The 15,284-nt window shown below is 44.0% G+C and overlaps 1 protein-coding gene across 5 annotated transcripts in view; it reads right to left on the minus strand.

The window, feature by feature from the left end:
• LOC138511252 (protein unc-13 homolog B-like) overlaps positions 1-15,284 on the minus strand; it is a 2,171,549-nt gene that overhangs the window by 490,823 nt on the left and 1,665,442 nt on the right. For all 5 annotated transcript variants that reach the window (XM_069626798.1, XM_069626797.1, XM_069626799.1 and 2 more), the window contains one exon: positions 9,288-9,356. In XM_069626798.1, the coding sequence (XP_069482899.1) occupies positions 9,288-9,356 (69 nt within the window). The remainder of the gene's footprint in view (positions 1-9,287; positions 9,357-15,284) is intronic.

Consider the following 15,284-nt stretch of genomic DNA (forward strand, 5'->3'; position numbering starts at 1 on the left):
CAGTAGTGCATGAATTTATATTGGGGAAGTGCGGTCTGATTCCAGAAGGGGATGTGGCGGAGCAGGATATGGGCGACAAGGCGGATGGGGGTCACAATATCTTTTCCCCATCACCAGCTGTCTGGCCAGGGCAATAGCAGGGTTATAAGCCCTAACACGCCTGTAGATTGGGCCAACAAGATGGGATGTGGGAGCAACAAGCATTCTAACCCGGTTCCATGGTCTGTGTGGCTGTGACGGCATTGGGGCAGAGCTGTGCCAACTCATAATGGCCTGCTGTCCCGAGGTCATGTCCTGGTGTGCCATTACGCTGACAGAGCCTACAACCAAGGCCCATTATCGTGATTAGTACCCATCTCAGGGCTCAAAAAGGAGTGGTGCCAACAGTGGATTCCAAAAAGGAAATTAACAAAAGGTGTGGCCAAACACAAGCCCATGATGCTGAGGCAGAGAGACAATTGTTAGGTTTTGACCTGCTCCCTATCCAAGGTATGTGTGCTTGGGTCGTGACTGGAGTGTTGATGTAAAATGTTTAGACTGGAACTTGCATGAGTGTTCTACTGTGCATGAGTGTTCTACTGTGCATGAGTGTTCTACTGTGCATGAGTGTTCCTAGAATAACAGCTGGGACCTCCACCTTCATGGACTAGGGGGCCGGTGGATGTCTCTCCCTGCCTATGTATTTTACCTTATTATCCTCATGTACTTACCTGTAGACTTAGCCCAGTAAAGACTTATGAAACCCACCTGTATGTTTTGACTCCAAAGCATAAACTTAACAACTGTTTGTGCAGAGAGTGGGCTCAGATGGGTGGCAACAGGTCCATGGCGGGGCCACATTTTCTAAGGGACAGAGAGGAGGAGAAAAAGCAGAGCGGACATACAGGTATTGCCCACCACAGAAGTCATGGAAAGGAGGAGTGAAAGGGCGATCGGCGATGGGTGGCTGCAACAAAAATATTAAGCTGAGTTTCAAAGAGAGGTAACAGCTAAATACATGAAGACGCCCCCATCCCCTAATTTAAAAAAAAAAAACTATGCTCTCCTCACTAAGCTAAGACACCATTGTAAAGAGACAAAATAAACAATCCCACTGAAAAAGGTCCTGCAGCGGAAAATCAGAGACGACAGACAATCTGCACAAATCCAACGTTTCCACTATCACTAAAGGCAAAGGAACTGACGAGCACATATGCAGTTGTGCAGTAGAACAGGCTGGCAGATCGGACATGTGATGGATGTAAGTGTCCAGAACTCCAGGCTGCACCTTTTCAAAAGGTGTTAGCACACGCTTTGGTTTTTCTAAGCCATTTAGGATTTGACCGTCATCATATTACAAAACACAGGTACATATAATCACAAGTGTAGTAAAACAGCCGCCCATTCAACACTATGAACATAGTCATGTAGAGAAGCTAACATTATAAGTCCAGGAATCTACCCCAGGTACCTTCATCTAAGTCTCTTTGCTTTTTTTATGTCTGCACAAGAGCAACCTTTCAATTATTGACATCTGTACCAAGTCCTCCAACCATTCTGAGACAGATGGTGTTGGCACACTTTTCCAGTTCCTTAAGATAATGTTGTTAGCAGATAGAGCAGCTCTAAAGAACCAGCATCTCCGAGACCTTATATCCGTTCTTCCTCCAGGAGAATAATACTCTCAAAGTCATACTCCACATCAATCTTTAAAACTCTAAATCCCTCACAGTTCCATATTCCCATAGCATGTGTGTTCGAAGGATCCCACCCTAGGTTTGCATCTCCAGCATGCCTCAGACATTAACAAGCCCCTCTTATACAGTTTCGGGGGAGTCCAATACACCCTGTTCAATAGCTTAATTTGTATTGCTCTTTCTCCTATATTCATCGAGGACAAAGCCACATTCCTGCAAATATTGTTCCATCTATTCACTGACAACTATTGAGTTTATAACCTCTGACCATTTTAGTAGGTTTTCCCTTGTACTGTTAAAAGCGTTTGTACACTTTGGAAGCGATGTGACCATTCTGCTTGAAATCATGCAACCAATCCATCCAGTCCTTGCATGACTCCTGTATCTCGTACCCCACTGCTTTGTTCAGCTTCCTATATTCTCCGTATCTGACATTTTCAAGGTTTTTTTTAGTTTTCAATCTTTCAAAGGAGAGCCATTGTCCTTCCTTGAAAAGGTCACTCAGCCATTGAATGCCACTTAAAAACCAATTGGGCCAAAACAATGTTTTCCCCTCCAGTTTATCATCCGGATTTAACCAAAGAGAGCAGTTGTTTGGGCAGAAAACCCCTTTACTACTAGTTTTCAAAAGCCCTTTCTAACATTCCCTTAAAAATTTTGTAGGAGCATATGTGTTCCACCGTTGTGCATTTTCCGACATCAATGCCCTTGGTGAGAGTCGAGTACATCTACTGGTTTCTGTTTGAGTCCAAACATTCGATGAGTTCTCAATGAACGGAAGCAAATATCTGGCACCATAGGTTAAAATGATAATTTCCAAAGCCAATCCACCATTTTCCATGGATAACTGTAATTTCCAGAGCTTTAGACGTGGTTGCTGGCCGTCCCACAAGAGTGTTTGTATTAGAGACTCCATTTTCCTCATTTGCTTCTTTCTTGTAGTCAATGGAATCATACTCAGGACATAGTTAATTTGAGGGACCGAAGTCTTCTTGATAGCGTTCACTCGTCCCCAAAGATCTAATTTTATTCATTCCATAGGCGCAGGTCCTTTTCCAAAGATTCAATAGTGTGGTGCATATTAAACACCATCATTTGATCCACATTCCTTGGCAGCCAAATACCCAGGAACCACATTTTTTCTGGACACAATTTGAAGCTGAACAAGATCAGCTGTTGGCTAGTACAAATCTTCAATGCAGGCATTGCTTCAGATTTTGACCAATTTATTTTATATCCGGAATATTTATGAAAGAGAGTGATTTGGTCCATAGTAGCCTGGACTGATGTTGCAACTCCTTGTAACACCAACAACATATCATCCGCGTATAGCTATAGTTTTTGCGAGGCTTACCCGAATTAGACTCAGTTGATCCCCTCTTATTTTTGCTGCCAGCGGTTCCACTGCTAATGCAAAAAGTAACGGTGAAAGAGGGCACCGTTGGCGTGTCCCTCTGCTCAATTCAAAGCTGTCGGACCAAAACCCATTTGTAGAAATGCACGCAGTTGATCTTGAATAAAGCAGCTTGATCCAGCCAAGTAGATTTTCTCCCATACCTGAGCCCTCCAAGGTGGTCATTAAATATTCCCAATCAATGCGATGAAACGCCTTTTCAGCATCTAATGATAATACTGCCACCTCATTAGGTAAAAGCTTACTTTCAAATAGGGTCAAAATCGGTCTGCACATGTTTTTCAAATCGTTTCTCCCTTTTACAAATCCAACTTGTTCTTGGCCAATAATTCACGGTAGTATATTCGCTAGTCTCATTGCGATGGCCCTGGCTAATATTGTATTGGCTGTGTTGATAAGACTTATGGACCTATAACTACTCATATTCAGCTTTTAGAAATAAGGCGATGGTTGCATTTCGAGTGGACGGCGGGAGCATAACCTTTTTCTGTGAGGCTTGTAACATTTTCAGCATCAGAGCATACACTTCATCAGGCATAATCTTGTAAAATTCTGCTGGGAATCCATCAGGCCCAGGGCATTTCCCCACGTTTAGTTGACATGCTGCCCTTTTAAGTTCTTCAATATCTAAATTCTTTTCCAGAACTGATCTAGATTCAGGTTTTAACTTTGTAAGGTGGCAGCTTTCTATGTAATCTATTAAGCAGGCCTTGCCAATCTGTGCATTTGTTGTGTACAATCTTTGGTAGAACTCTTTAAATTCATTGTTGATCCATGACGGTTCGACAGTTATTCCTCCAGACGATGCGCCAGAAGGCGATCACATTTCTCTCCTCCTTCATAGTAATAACTTCTAGTTTTGAACAATTGTACTCTTCTCTTTTCTGAAAGAATCTTCTCAAACTTCCTTCGTTTGACTGTTAGTGCTGAACAATATTTCCGCCTTATGTTTTAACTTTGTGCATTTTTCAATTTCTTCCATTTCCTCCAGTAGTTTCCTTACTTCCAATACTCGGTTATTCTTCTTTTTACTGGACAGGCCCATCAACATGCCTCTCATGTAACATTTGAAAGCCTCCCATACACTTAGCACTGCTACTTCTACTGTCCAGTTTCTTTCCACCGTGAACTTGGCCTTATACACTATTTTGTCCACCAGCCCCGGATCCTCTAATACAGTGACATTCAATCTCCAAGAACGCATCATCGGCAATGGGAATGACCAAGACATATCGAACGACAATGGCGCATGATCTCAAATCAGGATAGTATTTATTGTGCTTGACCACAATTTAGTGTACAGACCCTTGAGGTAAGGAGCAAGGCTATGCGTGAGAACATTTTATGACGCCCTGAATAGAATGTGTAACGCCTGTCCTGGGGGCGTTGAATTCTCCATATATCTTGTAAGCCACATTCGTCTATAACATCTATCGGCTTCCTGCTTCATTTTGTTTTCGTTGCTCACAGAGACCATACTTTTATCTAACAGGGGATACAGTGCGATATTGAAATCTCTGCCAACCACAAGATTAATTTGATTCAGATTCTGATAAACTGTTGAACATAAAACTTTCCATCCACGGTTGCGTTGGACAACAGGCCTCACAGCCAAACAACCCACCTCCCCCTAAGGGGTTTGGTGATTTGTAGCTTGAAGAGCTTAATATATTGTAGTAAAGTCCTCGATGACAAGTGCTCCTTTCACTGCAATTGATAGGTAATAAACATGTACCAGACACTTGTCGCCGTCTGCTATTTCAAGGCCACTGAGGTATTGTCTGTCCATATACTCCATGAAGAGCAGAACACCACTTGGTTTCCACGCTGTTCCTAGGGTTGGTGACAGCTTAGCTCTCTGCTCCAGCAGCAATATGAATCAGAGTTCATGGCTTTGATACTTCAAGTCATCTTTTAGCAGTCAATATTCACATTGATGTGTGGTGCCGTGTTCATGGTGTCGCGCTGCTCGGCTGTATTTTAGCATTCACTGCTTCCACTGCAGTTTTCATTGTGTTTTTAGATTGGGTAACGTTTTAGCAATCAAAGTTTGCTCAAAAAATAGGGATGGTGGAACTACTTCTATGGAAAAATCGAACCACACAAATGTTGGGTGATGCGATGTCCCATGGACTTTATTGAAAAAAGTTGAGGTTTACCCATGAGGGGCAAATGACGAATTTCAGGCTACTGCCACCTCCTACAGGGCCCAATACTGTGTCTAATGGGCGTGGCAGAAAGTGTGCGCAATGAATATTCTATTAGCAGCAGACTTTCTCTGGAAACAGAAATAACCTTGATTTCTTTTATAGGGGTGCAGTCTGAGGGCGATGGGAGGCAGAGTAGTGCTTTGGGATTTAGTTTTGACTATGTATGTTCTGTGGTAATTGAGAATCAAAAGACTGACAAGGAGGCATGGTTTGCATATGTTTAATTCTCTCTTCACAATCAAAAGACCTAATCTTTTCCTAAGCCTGTGAGTGCTCGTCAGGGTGTCAAGACAGCTAAACATAATTAAAGACCGCTGTCCAGAATCCTATTCTAACCTAGCTTCTCTCCCTGCTACTCTAAGGAAAAACATAAAACAACCAAGACATACTTTTGGGCATTGCCGAATGTAAGGAATGGCTGCTGGCTTCTGACGCCTATCCATGTGTCTCTACAATAGACCCTTGTCTATGTTCACAGATCGCAAGCATACAGTTTGTGTACTACTGAAGTGCTCCCTCAATCCAGCCAGGTGTCTCTGTTTCTCTTTCAAATCATGTTTCTCACAGTCTTTCTCCCTTCGGGAGGCCTTTCCTCTGCTTTGCTCTCCCCGTGGATCTGGGGTCCTTTCAATCTCTTTCCCCCCACCCTGGGGCTCCTCTGTTTTTCACTCTCCACCCTGAGATGTCTTCCTTCTTTCCCCACGCAGGGGCCTGCTCTTTCTCTCTCCCCGCTCCGGGGCTTGCCAGTGCTCTCCCCACTGCAGTGATTGTCTCTTTCTCTCACCCCACCATGGGGCTTCTTTGTTCTTTCCCTGATCTGGGGCGAGTGTCTCCTTTGGCGTGCCACCTGCCTCCCAGTCCAATGGAGCCACTGCGTACTTGCTTTTATGGGCGGTGCTCCTCAGGAGTGTTGTGCAGTAATTCCAGCATTTCTCTCTCCCCAGAGCTGCTTATTCGACTCATCAACTGGACTCTGCATCGGTCGCAGGTTTCTCTTCTTGCACAGAGACCAAGTAAGGACCGGTGGGAGCGTCTTCTCTGACCGTCTCTGCTCTTGCGCATTTGGCAGTGCCAGATGTATCCAGTTACCCATGCGCGAGTTCTTGCTACACTCGCCAAATGCACACCGAGGCCAGGGATGCCTCCTTGGCATTCTCTCTCCTGTCGGCCATACCTCCTCTGTGCGCTGCAACATACTTTAACTGTGTTCATTCCTTCTGGTTGGCTCCTGAGATGGCGTGCCTCCAGGAGGCTATTCTTTTTGACTTTCTTCAGTTTTCCAGAACAACAGAGTAATGTTTGGGTCATAAGCACAGCAGGCCATTAAAAGGAACAAACACGTCTCTGAGGCAGGACCACAGAAAGTACATGGTGGGCCAGGAGCCTGTGAAACTCTGCCGAAGCCAGGAACGCTGGCTGCGAAAGCTCTTCAGCCCTCGTACTGTGGGAAACAGAAAGCCATAGAGCCCAGAGCACAGACGAGGTCCTGAGACGGCAGCCATGGCAGGCAGAGACAAACAACTCAGAGCAGCATCACCAACCCTCCCTGACGGAAGCACTGCGAGAGACCAGATATACGGGCCACACAGGAACAAGGGAAGTCGGCAGTTTAATTCTTTGGGGAAGCAGAAACCCTGGATAAGTCACCATCAGGTTAGCCAGTGAGCAACTTGAGCAGGGACCAAGGTGCTCTGAACAAGGCAAGAAACCCAGGTGTTCGAGAACCCATAAATAACCTGTATAAGGGCCAATGTGTCCCAAAGGAGATGAGGACTGACGTCAACTTTGAATGCCAAGAGCACTATAAGGAGCAAAAGACACAGACAAGAGACCCCGTGAATAGTCTATACAAGGGTTATGGTGCCCCGAAGGTCACGAGGACTGATATTATTAAGGCCAAGATAGCCATAAACTGAAAAGTGTAACGGCCACGCTAACCCAGAGTGTGAAGACTCGAGTGAGAGTTGGTTCTTCAGATACAGCAGTATTGGAGGGGGCTCGGTGAAACAATGAAAACTTTGTTGAATTGAGTTTATTGAACACATGAAAACCCATTGTGAATTGAGTGACTTTTTTACCTGAGAAACATATTGACTTGGACTTTATACTTTTTAATTTCTTCCGTTGAAAGCTGCTGTGGTGTCCAATGCCAGGGACCTTGTTCTGGCACAAACATTTGAAGATTGACTGAAGGACAGGAGGTCAGCTAGGAGGCATGGAAAGCCTCCCGGGTGAAAAGACGTTCTCCCAATTTTTGTTTCTTTTAGTGGTAGAACCAGTTAGCCTGTTATGAGTTGACATCCTGACTAGCACACGTTTTTACTTAGAAGGAAGAGAAACACCTTTTAGCAATAGGAATAGGGAGGCATTTTATTTAATTTAAATAAAACTTCAGTGTGGAACCATGTCCTGGAGTCCGAGTCCTACTTCAGGTTCGCCACAGGTCCTAAGGTTATCATACACCTTAGGTCCTACATAAAGGTGTAAGCGTCTGGCGGATGGATGGCGACGTAAGATCCTCTCTGTCTTTATCCTGTACCCTAAGAGGGAGTTACATCCAGAGGGATCTCGCTTTTCCCGTCGCCTAGGGGGATGTCAAGCATAGCAGGCTCACTTCATTAGTCCAAAAGGGGGTAGCTACTCCTTGGGGAGAGGTGAGTGGCTCCTTGCTTGGATTTGTCACATCCCCCAGAGTGCAACATATATTCACAGGTCACATAATTTCCAAGTGGTGACCGTAAATGTTCATGTGCCACTATGCACGCTCTGTGATGCTATGCACTTTCATGGTGTTGGTATGGTTGGTAATCATTTGTCAGTTTTCCCACAGTTTAATGGCGCTGCTCTAGATGGTAATAATTTTATCAGAAGAATGTGGCGACGTTTGGGTGGCTTTTCTAGAGTTTTTCTAGAGTTTTTTTTGTAAATCTCTTTTTATTCAGGTTACACAAAAAAAAACCATCAGAATTACATGATGCATATAATCTGTACTAAAACCCCACCGCTAAACCTCCAACAAGGTTCAAATACAATAAGTACAATATACAGACAATGATAGATGGATGAAACAAGGCTTGTCACATTAATTGAGCAGCGAGACGACTAGCCCATCTAGGAGCGTTAGGGGACAATACGAGGGGGCATGATAGTGATGTGTGGGAACAGCCTCGTCTCAATGACATATGTTTGATTGACCTTGCATTCTGCATGTGCGTCATCAGGCCTCGGTATGGGCCTCAACTTCGAGGAGGTTTGTACGGAAGGGGCACCAATAATCAATCGGACTAAGGCTTGAAGGAACGGAGGATGAAGACAGAGTTTCACGGTTCTCACATACCTTCAGCAAAATTCACCCATACTCTCACCGAGGGGGGCTTAGCTCTCATCCATGTTTCAGCAATTATGGCCCTGGAGACCACAGAGGCCATAGCCAACCGTTTCCTCTCCGTTTTAGTGGGGACTTCAAAAATAGGCCAGAAAACAGGCAACAGGGGAATCCCGTGGATATTCTGGGACCATTTTGTCCATAGTAGCAGAGACACCCTCCCAGAAAATCTACATGTGATGGGACTCCCACACAATGTGCGTAGAATCAGCTGGGTTGTAATTACAGCACGCACAGGCGGCGGCCCTATCGGGATGATATTTGTGCAGCTGTTCGGAGGAAAGGTAGGATTGGTGAAGGAACTTGAACTGCGTAAGGCAGAACCTGGAGTTCAGCGAGACCTTGGTCATAGTACAAATAATCTGCCACTGTTTCTCGGGTAGAGTGATTTGGATGATACGGTTTTATGGCTAAGCGGCATCAATTCAACCCAAAGCAATGTGAGGGATAGACGGCAACATGACTATGTTGGAGACATAAGTGATTTCCCCAAAAAGCCTATTTAAAAAGCAATACATCTGAAATCACATACCAGTAAAGACGTTTTCAAAGAAAAAAATACAACTCTCGCCCAGGCCATGCTATTTATCTGTCATACTTACCCTGTACATTGAGAGATCTATTCGTAGCGAGTTGTGCAGCTGGTCCAAGAGTTTTACAAACTTTTCTTTCTGTAAAATGGAAAAAAGGAGAATTACCATTGACATCTATCCATCCTGTCGTCTCAGGAGAGATGGACAAACTTCTACATGCAAAAGCACCTGATCTACGCCTGGGCATTGACATGGAAGAAATGCAGACATACTTAATTGTGTTTTAAAGTACTGCTCAAGAGGGAAGGTTGCTTACCTCTGATAGTGCATTTCTCATGGATGCAAAATTCGTCCCCAAGGAATAATCCTCTGCAATAAACCACCAGATGCAAAGAGAAGTGGAATACCACTCATCTTTTATAAACAAAGACTCTTGTGACCTTTCCCAGGCTCAATCCCCTATGCTCTCACAAAGCTTGTTTCCTCAATGCTAAAGAGACTTACGAAGAGTATACCGGAGGCATTATGGTCTCTGTTTGGGAACGTCAATCAAGGAGAGGGTGGAAGATGATGATTAGTCTAGAATCTGGAAGAATGCATCCATCAAGTAAAACATTATCACAGGCGACTGGTTCTTCCAATGGATGCCTTCCTCCCAGAGATTCATCATCCCTACTAGGACTTCAACAGGATGGGGGCCTGAAGAAGCACAAAGGGACAAGTCACCCACACTAGCAGATTCATTATTCTGCAGCACAACCAAACCATGCTCGGTCGCACGCCACCGTGCATCTGAAAAGCACTCCCCATGGCAAGAGTGTGGCTAACCTATAAATACGGAGGCACTTCCTACGAGTGCCAAAAAAGTAGTCTGCTCTCTGAAGAAGTGGGCCCTTAAGCCTTCTGGGTCCTCCTTCATAGCTAGTGTGCAATGTAGGACAGATCATGTTCCATAAGAAGGCCTTTTCAACATCAGCAAGCTTTGTCTAGTGCCAGAAAAGTAGATCAAAAGTAATGTATCCTTTTATCATTTCTGCTCTTCTGGACCCAGACAAAACCAGAGCCTTCTTTATATGAAGTCTGTGGGACCAATCCTCCCATTCGGAAGGATGGGGAGGAGGGAGGCATCTGGAAAGCTTATGAATGTGGAACTCTGAAATTCCCTTAGGCAAACTCAAGGTCTGCCCTCAGAGAGAACTGTTCACTGATGAAGAAAGTAAAAGGAGCATCCATTCAGAACATCTAAAATACACTCACTGAGTGTAATTGCTAACGGACAAATATTTATTAAAGAACAACCCTTATGACATACATAAATGAAAGCCTTCAGTGACTGAAGGACAAGAAAGAGGACAGCTTGAGGGTCACAACTACTTTTCAGTGTGTTGAGAACTCTTACACGGATCCAAGCTTCGATCTGTCCGAGTCCCAATAAGTCTGGAGCCATTGATTGACATATCCAACATTTCAGCTTCGACACCAAGGGCAAAGTTAGCGGTTCTCATCCAGTAATGACGCAGTAACTCTGCTCCCATAACCGTGGCATGGCCAACACAATCTGTTGTGTCCAGGCCAGTTTGTAGAACTAGATTTTCAATCTCCTTTCATTCCTGCATCATTTACAGGAATGGGCCCTCACACACCTGGAAGATGGGTACTTGATAACTCAGACGGTTCCCCGAGAACACAAGAGTACTGAGGTGAAGTGCAAGAAGCGCTTAGGGTGTGCAAGCCGAAACTGCCTCTGGCAAATACCTTTGGCCCCCATGCATTTAATTGTTTCGATTCCATATCTGGGGGAGTAGTAGGAAAGGTTACGGCCTTGTAGCATGATGAGGCTGCTGGAACCACAAGGTTTCCTGGCATGGGAGGTTCTGCCATATATAGTGGATCTGAAGAGCTAGCCCTGTGCTTTTGAGCAGGATCTTTTTTTGACTCAAGGCACTGAATCTGGCCTACTCCATGCAGCTGTTAGTTTGTTCAAATTCCAATAAATAGCAATAAGGGATGGGCACCACATGTACCTTTGGCTTCAGGATATCAATGATCGGATGCATCCTTACATCATCATAAGGGTCAGTACGATTCAGGGTGTATACCACCTAAGTTACTATAACCCTAAAGGAGCCTAAGCCAGCTCCCAAGAGTAATACTTGGAGGGATGCCAATTTCAGAATCCAATCGGGTGTCGGGTCTGCTTGCATCATCCAGGTGTCTCTATTCTTTCTTGATTTGAAAACCCATCCACTCCTGCTGCTCTCTTCGCAATTTGAGTCGACCCGGGCTGTGGAATCCTAAACACATTGTTGAATGTGGGTTCTTATAGTGGGAACTATTCTGGTGGAGGATTGAGGTTACTTGTTAAATGGGATCTTATAGTCATGCCTGGAAATGAGATCTAGGTTGACCCGCCACACGTACGTTTTTTTATACGTCCATTGAACTCTTGTTGACTTCTTACTTCTCCGCCCAGTATCCTTTCCTCAGACCCCCTTCTTCAGCATACACAGATTGCATATGTTGAGGACTAGGTTTGTAATGAATGTTGACAATGTAGGCTTACTGCAGTCATTGCGTCCTGTAAGGGATCAAGAGTAAAACCTGGGCACAGTGGCATGTTAAATGTTGATTATAGACTTATTTCCAGAAAATAATAAGAAGGGTTGGGGGAAATCTATTTGTCCCTCAACCTAATAGGGGTTTCCCTGTCTCAACAAAACTAAGGAACATCTGTGTCAGGATGTTAAACAAAAGAAAACCCTGCGTCCTGTGTCCAGAAATCCTAAACTGACCCTTACACTCTAAACTCAATAAAATGTGAATAAGGGGTACCTACGTACTTGTAGCTTTCTTCCAAAGTTTTAAAAAAAGTTTTAAGGTGCAAAAAAGAAATAATGTTCTACCAGGAAAGGGACCTTCCTTCTCCTAGAATACTTCTAGAAATTCAAAAAGGTCTCTTTCTCACAGTTCAACTGTACTCAAAGGGAACAAGCCTTCGCTTGGGTTTTCTTTAAGCACGCAATTCCGTAAAATGTTCAATTTCTCACACTGTGTCCTCTTTCTACCCCTGGTGTACTGTTCTGTCCATGAGGATAGCTCAGGGGCAATGCATTTGTCTTGGAAGCAAGACAACCGATAACAACACAAGGTCGAATCCTGGGCTCTCGCTTAGAAGTTGTCTCCAATATTATGTGCGTTATAAAAGAACAATTATAATTATAATTTTGCCAGGGTATTTGTGATTTTCTCTCCGGTCCTTTAAAGGCGTATGAATCTTCCCTTTGAGTATACAACTTCAGATTTTACTTGTCTTCTCACTCCTGGTGTACTCCCTTGCCCAGATATCATTTCACTTCGGACTCCTGGTTTACTCTCCTGCTAGGATATCACTTCGCTTCTTATCTTCCTCTGCAGGGTGTGAGTCTCAGACTCACCGTTTGCCCAGGGCACTAACCTGCCAGGGCTTTTATTTTTCCATTAACTCTTTACCCGCATGACAATGATTTTCCAAAATGTGGTCACAGACTCTTTACTGATGAAGTTTGTATCTATTTTACCACCGCTTTTCAAGTGTCAGGTCTCTGACCCTTTTTCAACAATATCTGAATGCGTATCAGTTCCCATTTTGAAACATTGGATCCCTGACCCTGTCAACAATATTCATATCTATATCAATTCTTATTCGCAGGCACTGGGCATCCACCCCACATTTAACACTGTTTGCATATGTATTATTTCCTCATTTGAAAAGTTGAGTCATCGACCCTTCAATAACAATGTTATCATCTGTGTCAGTTTGATTAATGTCCTCAATTGGTCTCTACTGCATTATCAAGGCGATGCATGATTTGCCTTCAACTGCGCCGGTAACCCATTCATGCTCACTGGGCTTACCGGGTGGCTTTGGTGGTGGTCTCTGCTTCACTCTCGGTCTGCTGACTAGGCGTGTGTCCTGTCAGCTTTCGCTTTGCCTTCCTACGCTTCGGGCAGCTCCAGCTGCCCATGGTCACCAAGCAGTAAGCTCCTTTCGGCATGGTAATCCTGTCTAGATGCAAAATTGTGTGACTGGAGAAATGTTGACATCAGCCTCCTAAATACTCTATTGAAGGAGGGTTATGCTCTGCTTATTTGTTTGATATGCATAGTCCATTTCGAAGCACATGTTTACTCTATCTGTGTGCAGCTTAATCAGTGGGAATGTCATTTCCCATATTGCCTCAGGGCTTTTAAGCCCATCAGTGGCACGTCAGGCCGGTTCTTGCCGGTTCTCGACGTATTCTCTGCGTTCCAGTCTTTCGGATAACCCGACAGGTAATTTCTTCCAGTCTCTGTATGCTGTGCTTCCAACATAGTTTGGAAAAAATTATACTGCTTCATCCTCCAACTTGGTGCCCATGGCCAGGGTGATTGGCATCATGGAGAAATATAAAGCAATGGCTCTCCTGCCGAATAGGGTTGATACTGGTGGTAGCACTGACACACCCGTACATGGCCCTACCCGTGGAACATTACCTAATCAGGTGGGTGAAGACTTGGCGCTCACAATCAGACTTGGGCCAGTTGTCCACTATGCCAGACCATACAAAACAGTTAACACCTGACACTGACCTGAACACCCGACTTCTCTTGAGTACATTTGCAACACTTATCCATCCCCGGCCGCCCTTAACACTGTAACCCTTGTTGAGGATGAAATGTCTAGCATACAGGCCTCAAACGACTTACAATCCACTGTTGAAGGAGCTTGTAGAATTTTAAATATGTGCTTCTTAACACCCAGTCCTTAATAAGGCACTCTACCGAGGTTGCTGATTATGTACTTGCCCAAAAGATCGACATCTGTGCTATCACAGAAACTTGGCTGCATGCTGCTGCCAGGCCTGGACTCTCCTTAGCATTTCCAGCAGGGTATAATATCATTAGAGCCGACCGCCTGAACATCAAAGGCGGGGGAGTAGAACCGATATATACGATGCCTACCTGCAAATACATCAAGTGGAGAGCATCAATCTACCAGTATTTGAAGTATTTGAAGTGGTACTTGCTAAACTGGCGGTTGACCCTAACACAACAGTCAACATCTTTCTCGTATATCGACCTCCAAACATGCCTGATTTATTGCTACACCTGAGTCACATGATACTACATACCTTAAGCATATGTCCAGAATTATCATTTTAGGCAATCTCAATTTCGGTTACTTGGATAGGTCCGACTCAATGGCATTAGCTTTCAAGGCCACTATCTGACCTGGGCTTTAATCTCACCCCAGCAAATGATCTTGCTATTGCATACCAAAATATGTTAGGTAACGCAATCAACAGCCTAGCCCCTGAGAATAGACGGGACTCCCAACAGGGATCTAGGTGAATTCAGGTCTTGAAATCCAAAGATGAATCGGCTAGCTCTTCAAATTGAGCGAATTTCAGACTGACTTTTTTGTCAGCTCAATTTGAAGAGCTATTCACCAAATTGTGACCCATTTGAAGTACTAGGAAATACTATCCAATGAACAATGGACTTGTGGAACAATTCAAGTTATCTCTCCTGATGAGCCACTGGATTCAAAATGGCGAAACACGTGTCGAGAGATTAATTGAAGAAAAGAAGAAAATTATTTGAAATAAAAATGTACAAAACCTTTTTTGGCAACAGGAACTAGTGGTGGCAATCTATGCATGAAATGGAGGCAACTAGAATGTAAGCTCATCTGCCACTTTAGATGCACCTCCATCAGCCTTAATTCGGATCATGAAATGCATGGTTTTTTGTGAGCATCTATATCATCTTATTGATACATTGCATCAACAATTTTTGTGATCACCAATGTTACTTCTGTAACCTTACATAGGGATGCCAAAGTATTGCCTTTGGCATTTCTTTTACCTTGCTAGGACTTAATTAGCTCCAATTCCATTTACTTGTCTTTTCTCTTTATTATCTGTACACATCTAATAGTTTATATCAATATGACTACTAATGTTTTGTGTGCACTATGGCAATTATCTCATGTTATTGAGGAGTGGCATTGTTACCATTTACCTTTGCTCTTACATACATTGCATG

Source organism: Ambystoma mexicanum, chromosome 6p (genome assembly GCF_040938575.1).
Source record: "Ambystoma mexicanum isolate Mex_15411 chromosome 6p, UKY_AmexF1_1, whole genome shotgun sequence".
In the NCBI taxonomy this organism is placed as follows: Eukaryota; Metazoa; Chordata; class Amphibia; order Caudata; family Ambystomatidae; genus Ambystoma; species Ambystoma mexicanum.